Source organism: Leptonotus elevatus, chromosome 11 (assembly GCF_054856555.1).
Source record: "Leptonotus elevatus isolate MCC_2025b chromosome 11, RoL_Lele_1.0, whole genome shotgun sequence".
NCBI lineage: Eukaryota > Metazoa > Chordata > Actinopteri > Syngnathiformes > Syngnathidae > Leptonotus > Leptonotus elevatus.
Window position 1 is genome coordinate 19,066,296 of NC_141249.1, and position 9,644 is coordinate 19,075,939.

At 39.2% G+C, this 9,644-nt stretch overlaps 1 protein-coding gene across 1 annotated transcript; it reads left to right on the plus strand.

Moving 5' to 3' along the window:
• Positions 1-1,416: 1,416 nt before the first annotated feature.
• LOC147166336 (regulator of G protein signaling 21-like) lies at positions 1,417-4,467 on the plus strand. The gene is made up of 4 exons (XM_086088991.1): positions 1,417-1,606; positions 2,407-2,462; positions 2,572-2,738; positions 4,037-4,467. The coding sequence occupies exons 1-4, from the start codon at positions 1,521-1,523 to the stop codon at positions 4,220-4,222; spliced, it is 495 nt and encodes a 164-aa protein (XP_085945117.1). The 5' UTR covers positions 1,417-1,520; the 3' UTR covers positions 4,223-4,467.
• The last annotated feature ends 5,177 nt before the right edge of the window (positions 4,468-9,644 follow it).

The following is a 9,644-nucleotide window of genomic DNA, read 5'->3' on the forward strand; positions in this document are numbered from 1 at the left end:
AGGGTGAGGGAGGGAGTGAGTGTGTGAGAGAGATGGAGAGGTAGGGAAGGAGAGCGAGGGAGGTAGAGGGTGAGGGAGAGGGAGGGTGAGAGAGGGAGGAGGGGGGGAGTGTGGGAGCAGGTGAGGGCGCGATGGGTGGTTAGGGTGAGAGAGAGATAGAGAGAGAGGGAGGGAGATAGAGAGAGGGGGGAGAGCAAGAGGGGGAGGGAGCGTGCGAGAGAGTGTGAGAGAGAGAGAGTGAGAGAGGGAGGTAGAGGGGGAGGGAGGGAGCGAGAGAGGGAGGTTGTGTGTGAGAGAGAGAGAGGGGGGGACGGAGAGGGAGCGAGAGAGGGAGGTTGTGTGAGAGAGAGAGAGAGAGAGGGAGGGGGACGGAGAGGGAGGAAAGGAGAGGGAGGGGGACGGAGAGGGTGAGGGAGAGGGAGGGAGCGTGAGCGAGAGATTGGGGGGGAGAGGGGAGAGGGGGGAGCAGGTGAGGGCGCAAGGGGGGGTTAGGGTGAGAGAGCGAGAGGGAGGGAGATAGAGGGGGAGGGAGAGAGAGGGGGGAGCAAGAGGGGTAGGGAGTGAGCGAGAGAGTGTGAGAGAGAGAAAGAGAGCGAGAGAGAGAATGAGAGAATGCTTGATTATGTGTGAAGATTAAGTGGTCACCTGGGTGAGGCCCAATTGTCTGCAACCCTGAACAGGTACAATATTTTTTTTTTTAAATGGACAGCTTGATCATAGTCCTACCTCACAATGAAACTTTACCTCAAATTCCTGCACATTTTGTTTTCAATATGCAATAATGGCCACTAGATGGAGACAGAGGTCCACTGTTAGCAAATAAACAGTCATCGCTTCAAAACCTGTTCGAACCTTCGTCATTCCATCAAGACAAAAATCACATTCAAGCTTAATCAGGTAATTAAATGTGGAATCAAGCACTGGGTTCGTTAAACTCAACAGTTTCCCGTGAATCCTAATCATTCATTGTATCAAGCTACTTTTGGACTATTTTTGTGGGGAAAGGCCCCGTTCCAGCATGACTTTGACCCAGGGCCTAAATTATAGGTTAGTAAAGACGATGCATGAAGTTATTTAAAGCAATTAGAAACTTTTTGAAAATATTTTATTCCATTATAAATTGGGTGTTTGTATGAGTATTCCATTAGTATGAGACTACAAGATTACTGAATCCTCTGTAAATAAATAAATAAATAAAACACTAAAAACATGTACTTACTGGCTTAATCTCTGCAAAATGAAGACAAATGTGGTAAAATAAAATAAATGAAGAGCTAATGGGTGGATGGAAGCAATGGTAGCAGAACATGGCAGTGGAATTTTACAGCTGTGAGTCAAAAGCCAAGAGTAACCGTGGCGGCATGTTGAGGCGCGCGCCAGCAGGCCCCTCGCGCCAGGCGTGTCACACCTTCCGACTGGTCTCGTACCTTTCACGTGAGCTTAAAGGCGTGCACGGGAGCGACCGCTGCGTTTTTCAGACACCACCACTCCATTGTGGACCATCTCCTAATAAGGCCGGAATGTTACAATTCCCAAATCCGTTTTTTCCAAAGTTTGCTCTCGATAAGATAAAGGATCTAATAAAACGTGTGAAAGGGTCCAGAAGGTAAGCTAGCAAACGTCATACTCGTTAATTTAATGTGATTGTGATTGTGAATGTTGAATGCAGGTTTCCGTTTAGGATTGGTTGAGTCATGAATGCGATGAATCTCCTTCATGTTTAAATTAAATCTGTTTTATAAGATTTATTTTTGTCCTAAACTGTCAGAGTATGAACAAGAAATAAGGGGAACTATTCGGTAAAACTACGACACTTTTCTCACACATGATTAACTTATTCACTGCCATTGACGGCTATAAACGTCAAAAATTCATTTGAACTATTTCTATTGGTTTAACATTTTTTTCCCCACTTTTATTAACAAGAGTATAAAAGCCTAGAATTTGTTTTATTGTACATTTAGAACAGATATGAATTTTGTGATGTATCGCAAGTTAACTAGTGAAGTCATGCGATTAATTACGATTAAAAACTTTAATCGCCTGACGGCCCAAATTTTTTATATTTTCTTCTTTCTTGTTTTTATTCATTCACTGCACTTGACGTCAAAAATTCATTTGAACTATTCCTATTAGTTTAACATTTTTTCCCCACTTTTGTTAACAAGAGTATGAAAACCTAGAATTTTTTATTGTACATTTAGAACCGATATAAAATGTGTGATTGATCGTGAGTTAACTCGTGAAGTCATGCGATTAATAACAATTTTAAAAAAAATTGCGCCTCTTGCCCCAAATTTTTAATAATCTTTTGAAAAAATGAATTTATGGCAGTGAATGAGTTATAATTGACATACTCTCAGCATTTCTTAGGATAAAAATCAATGTATTCACTTTTTATTACAGACCACCGAAAGACCACAAGCCCCTGCCAAGTCTTGAAAACGTACTGCAGAATAAAGGTATCATGTCGCTAATGACACCAATGTGATGGCCGCGTGTATTTCCTTTCCTTATTGTATTTCCTTCCCAATGTTTGCGTATGACAAATTGTTCTTTCTTTGGCTACAGTGGATTTAGCAGCCTTCCATTCCTATCTGCAATCTGAGTTCAGTGATGAAAACATTGAGTTCTGGCTCGCATGTGAGAACTTCAGGGCAACTGCGTCCCAAGATAACCTCCAGTGGAAAGCCCGAGGGATCTACCAGGAGTTCGTCCAGCCTGCAGCCTGGAAAGAGGTCCGTTTCTTACCCACAGTACATTGCAATCAGAGATGTCAGTCACGCGTTGTTACTATAAATTCAGCGCATTTTAAAGTAATGACTGTTACTTTTTCCCTATGCATTCGCAGGAGGACCCCAAATTGAATCTCTATTATTTATAAACATTGTACATTATAAATGCTGAGTGTATCCATTAAGCATGAATAGTTATTAGTTTAATATGTAAGTAAATAAGATCAATAATAAATGTATATTTTATCAATTATTTAAAAAATATATATATATTTTTTTTCGTTTTGTATTATAATTTTTAACATTAAAAACAAATAGCAAATTTAAGTGGAATCCAGAAAACTGTATTTTTTTTATTATAATAATTATAATAAGTCATAAAGGTTGCTATTTGTGTTATATTTCTAATAAAGACATACTTTTCTTAAATGTCAATGTTAAAAACACACAGTTGAAAAACCAGGTGGAAAAATGTAACCATTAAAGTAACTTGTAGCCTAACTTAGTTACTTTTAAAAGCAAGTAATCAGTAAAGTAACTAAATTACTTTTTCAATGTCAATGTGGAATTATGAAGGGACACTGGATTACATTTCTTTGATCAACTATGGGGGAAACACTATATTTTGTTGGAAACAATACAGGAATCTCATTGAAGGGGAAGACAACCCCGAAAAATGAGTTAAGCAGCGAAATCCAGCCGTTTTTATCCATCTCAAGGAGGCGGCCATTTTGCCACTTGCTGCCCACTGAAGATGATGTCAATAATGCTCAGGCAACGACCAATCACAGCTCAGCTTCAGAAAAAAAGGTGAGACGTGATTGGTCGTTGCCTGAGCAACTATGATGTCATCTTCAGTCGACAGCAAGTGGCAAAATGGCCGCCCCCTGGGATGGATAAAAATGGCTGGATTTTGCTTCATAACTCTTATTCCACAAATGTAATATTAATCAGAATGTCATGTTTAGACTAGTGAGTTCACATATGACATATTATTGTCAAGAAATGTTTAAGGTTGACTTCCACTTTAAATGTACTGAACTGCAGTTGCTGGCTGAAGGAGTTGTACCATAATGTGGATTTTGGTCAATTACCACAGTTTAACATGTTGGTCTGTTTTCAAGTGCAAAGCAATTAAGACTGAATCAACAGCGCATCGGTTTCAGATATTTAGTCAGGAGGTGATTATACAGCGAACATCAGCTCTCGTATGCTAATTTAGATTATTTAATTTTGTGAAACGTTTTACAACCGTTGCGGTGCATAAATCATCTCCCATACGTTATATTTCTCCCTAACAGATCAATGTGGACCAATATATTCGAGAAGAGATCAAGAAGTCCTTGGCTGAACCGAGTCTAAGATGCTTTGACGAGGCCCAGAAACACGTTTACCTGCTCATGGAAAGAGACTCGTGTCCAAGATTCCTCCAGTCTGACGCCTACCTGAGACTAAAGCAGAAATCCAGGACCTTCTGGTACATTTAGACTCAGACCAAGGAGGTAAATTGAGATTGTTGTGAGCTGTTTAGAAAAGACTCTGGTATGTTCAAATGTGTTTTTTAAGGATGCGCAATGCCAAATTATGTTTGTGAAATGAAATGGAAAGTGGAATCAAGCTAAAGATCAGATGTGAACTAAAGATGAAGGGAAAGCTGGCAAGTGGATAAACGTGTAAGTGAAAGAAATGGTACCTTTTGGACTTGTTAATGAATTAAAAGAAGTGTGTTGAATACTGTGGACGTGAATGCATTTAATGGTTGTACAGTGGATATAAAAAGTCTACACACCCCTGTTGAAATCGCAGGGTTTTTTATGATGTAAAGAATAAGAACCCCAAAAAAATAATAAACTTTTTAAACCAGTCTTGAAAAGGAGAAATAAAAAAATAAACAACTTAGATCATGCGGTTGCACAAGTGTGCACACCCTCTTATAACTGGAGGTGTGGCTGACCTCGGTTTTAATTGATCACATTCAGGCCACCATTTGAAGCTCAGATGTTCCAGTAGGCTTGCCCTGAAATTCTTGTATTCACAGCTAAAATATCAAGAGGGTGTACGCACTTGTGCAACCACATATGTCTCAAAAGAGTTTTTGGCGTTTTTTCAGTTGACTTGTACAGGTTTTTCGTCTAATGGTGAAAACATTTTAGAAGGATTCTGGTTCATATTTTTCATGGCACAAAAAAAAAGACATTTTAGCCGGGGTGTGTAGACTTTATATATCCACCATATATGAGTGCAGCATTTGATATAATGACAGTTTTGAGGCAATGGTGTATATTTATCATCCCGACTGACTAAGTGGAGGCATACTGACGGGCATTAGTCAGAAGAGAGTTTCCACAACTGGCCCGGCACGGATATTCTGTTTTTAGTCCCATGTCAGATTTATCCTCTAATTAGACACAGAGATTACACTGCACACCAGCAAGAAGGTTTACCAAACTGGAAAAAGGTAACCCTTCAGTAACCCTTGATCTGATTCTGCTCTGTAAACGGCCTTATTCACAAAAAAAATGTGCCTTAAAAAGGAGTAGTGAGGCAGCTAATAATAACTTGCGGGGCTTAAAGGACAGCGCTGGAGTCATCAGACAACCTGAAGCGGAACACATCGGCCTCAATGTGCTGCCTTGTTAGGGGAATAATCGCATCACCATCTGATGGCAGACAAATACAAGTGCTTCCTGTCACAAAAAGTTGTGCGGGGTTTTTTTTATTGCAAAATAGCGCACGCATACTTCAAAATATCATGATTGTAAATGATGGTTGTTTTCACTTTGTGTTATTGGACATTTTGAAGCTTAAATCCATGCCCCAATAATACTGGTCAACTTATTATTATTATTATTGTTATTATTACAAAGTAAATCAGATATGCAAGTAAAATTTTCTGGATTTTGTTTTCATCCATTCCCCACGAACACTGGTCAACATATTATGTATTTATTTATTGGAAATTTGTTATTGGACATTTTTAAGCTTAAATCCATGCCCCAATAATACTGGTCAACTTATTATTATTATTATTATTATTTTATTTTTACAAAATAAAGCAGATATGGAAGTAAATTTTTTGGGATGGTTTTTTTTCTTCTTCTTTTTTTTCCATCCATGCCCCAATAACACTGGTCAACTTATTTATGTATTTTACTTTTTTATTTATTTTTATTTATTTTATAAAGTAAATCAGATATGCAAGTAACATTTTCTGGATGAATTTTAATTTTATTTTTTTAACTGATTTTGAAACTGCCCTCATTTTTCTCTAGCACATCAGCTTTTCAGAAACAATTTTAATATATGACAACAATAATATATGTAATATGTGTGTGATTAAGGTTTGAGTTCAGCAAGGTGGATTTTTATTTTTTTTTATATCATAGCTATAAATGAAAATGCGTGGTAAAATCAGTATTGTATATATTAATCATGTGGAGTTTTTTTTCCCAACTAAAACAAGACTTAAGTGTCAATTCATAGATCCACAATAGCAGAACTGAATTGTATCCACAAGCTCTCAACTCAGTCTTGGTTAGTCCAAATGTTGGCCGACTTATTTCCGATGATTCACCTTCTTAATTGCCTTACGTTGACTCATCGCATAACACTTCCTGTACTTTAGGTATCGAAAGTCATTGTCATCCTTGGATGTTGAATGTCGTGCACACAGTGTACAGAAAAACACCCACTAATAGATAGCAACCGTTTGTCGATATCAACAAAATCAATATATCGGTTATTACCAAGCTAACCCAAGTTGCATTAGCCGCTGTCTATATTGTAACGTTAAAAAAGAAGAACCACAACTTGCCACCAGCGTTTATATAAATAGGACTTTTGATGGGCACACCGGTTTCGTGTACGGCAAATGTCGAGAGTACACGGAAGGTGTCGGGGTTGTTCCTGATAAATGGCAAAGGTCTCACGTCTCCCACAATATTCCTCGCACACAATCTGTCTGTTTTCTCACAGTCTGCCAGTTACCATGGCAGCCAAAAGGAAGTGAGTCCCGTCAATGGTCAGAAAGAGCCGAATTGGGGAACTTCATCACCGTTGCATCAGTAACGCAACTTCGAAATCATATCTCATTCGTAAAAAGTCCACTTTTCACACGAGAAGACAAGTGAGTATATTTTAGGAGACGTGAACAAATTGCCGCCGCACATGAAGGGCAGCTTTCAGTTGTGAGTGTTGGGTGTCCGTTCGTAACGCCTGAGTTCTTATAACCGTGTTTGGGCAAAAGGAGGGAGACCCACATGAGCGAGGCTGAGCCGTGGGCCAGATTTGGGAGCAGGCGCAATCGCAGCTGGGCTCAACAAAAGATGGATTTCACACGTTTTTCCGTCTTGTGCTGGGCGGTGGAACTTTTTTCCATTCACTTTCTTTCTCGTCTCTCAAGCTCGTGTTTGTTATGTTGTTTGGAAAGATGTCAGAATGGGAGGGGGCGGGTTCCTTGCTTAAGTGCAACTCGGCAATGCGATCTTTTTTTCTTTTCAAATTCATGACATAAGTATAGGGTTACTGGTGAACCAAATGAACAGGGTACACTGAAAACAACAGAGGCCTCATAATTGAACCCTGTGGAACGCCACAAGTTCCGTTATACATGAATTCATATTAAATTCATACTGCACATATTCATCCGACCACTTTCTTTTTTGCTCAACATAATATGAAGGGGTTCAAATAATGAAGAAATCACATGACGTACCATCACAACAGTCACAAGTCAACGACTGAGCGCACCGATTGGCCGGGCAACGTAGCGTGATCGCCTGCAGCCAATGATGGCCAAGCGGGGCGTGTCATCACGAATCACACGAGTCGGGTGTGTGGCTTGACCTCCGCTGAACCCCTGAGATTGACTCACCGAACCCTAGGGGTTCGATCAAACCCGGGTTAAGAACCACTGTCGTCGAACTGCCAGAAGGTGCAAAGTTACAGCATTTCAACTTCCTGTGGGAAGATTTATTTTTATGTTCACACATTTGTTATAAGACTCATATTGCCTATATATTGTGCAAAAACAAATCTCAAGGCTTATTCGTCACAACATAAAGTTAGGTTGTCCAACGCCAGAAGAAAATGTGTATGTTGTGTGTGTATGTATATATATATATATATATATATATATATATATATATATATATGTATATATATATATATATATATATATATTACTCACAGCTGCTTCCATTTTACTACCGTTTAGAATGAAAACTTTTCTATTTTAAGGGGAGTTAAGAATTTCCCAGATTTCCAGACACGGCATTTGGTGTCATAAAACTGTCAGCCTGTTGTGGGTTTACGTACAAGTACAGTACCAATCGTCTGTGCGTGGGCCTGTCGGAGCTTCAATGTAATTAGAAAAAAAATCTGTCTCATGGGGTCTAACATTCGTCATAATATGCCTTTCAAATATTAGCAGTAATGAATGGTTGAAGTCAAATTCGTCATAGTTACTGCTGGCAATAAACATGATTAACCGTTGTTGGCCGTCTTCACTTTTCTTCATTTTGGCCGGCCCAAAACGGCAACTGACCAATTGAACCCAAATGAGAAGCAGTCCATTTTGATATCAATCCAAACAATAACAAATAAAATATGCAATTACAGTTGGACAAGACAAGACCTCCTTTTCAGAGTGAAATCATATTAAAACCCCTTCAGACCCATAGTGGGCATGACATAGTCACGTGTCTAAACCAATAAAACACATCATTTGGATGATGTCAACACTTCTGGTTCATGATTGGATCTTAACTAACCAATCACAATCGCAAGTTGCCATATTATCCTGGCGTCAACTCAAAACATGATAGCCCCTCCACCCCAAAAATATTTGATGTTGTTCTTGTGTGGGGAAAAGAGTCAAAATCAGCAAAAAAAATAAAATAATTTTCCCCAGTAGAAAAAAATGTGAGTCTGAAGGGGCTACCATTACGTTTCTAAGGGTGTCGAAATTAGTGCGTTAATTTTGAGTTCTTTAAGCGCCACACTTTTTTTTAATGACCACCCCTTACTTTGGAAAGCCTATAGTGGGGGAATTCCAGTCGCAAAGTCAAAATGTAGCGATAATAATAATGCATATATTTGTGTAGACCTGGGTGAAGTTGTATTTTCCAATTTTAAAAATGTGCAGAATTACACAAGTTACTATTATATTGCTCTTAATATGAAAAGAAAAATGCAGCCTGTCACCAATGTCTTACAGATGCAATGATGCCATCTAGTGGCAGAAAAATGGCCTCAACACAAATCAATATCACACTTGCTTTTTTTTTACAGTAGATTACATCATTTTAATTTTAACTAAATTTTATGAATTATTATGAAAATACAGTATAAATGACTAAAAGATGCGGCGGTATTTTTATTAGTTTGAAAAAAAATCCACTTTTGTTAAGAATATGAAAAAAAATATTTCACAGATATCAAATTTGCGATTAATCATGAGTTAACGACTGAAGTCATCAAAAATTGTATTCGCCTGACACCCCTAATTTCTAACAATGTAAACACTTTTAGGCAAAGTTACGTGAAAAGCAGGCCAAACGGAGGCGCCGCATCCCTTCAACGAGAAGGTCACAATTTCCCTATCACAGTCGCCGTTTCTGTCATTTGCATTTGTTCTGCAGGCTAAAAATAATGTCAACAAACACAGCGCGCATTCAGTCGCAGCCTGTTTGGCTTGTCGGAGAATCCGTGGCAGGAGGGGGATCTGGAAAAAGATAACGAAAGAACAAGAAGACATACTGTACAAGGGAGTCAAACATCAAGAGGAGGAAGGAACACAGTACAGTGCGAGTTTGTGTTCTTTCCAACGGTGAGGGAGGAGGAGGGGGGGGGGGAGGAGGAGGAGGAGGAGGAGGAAGGGGTGCTTCCTCTTCAGTCTGGGCCGAGCTG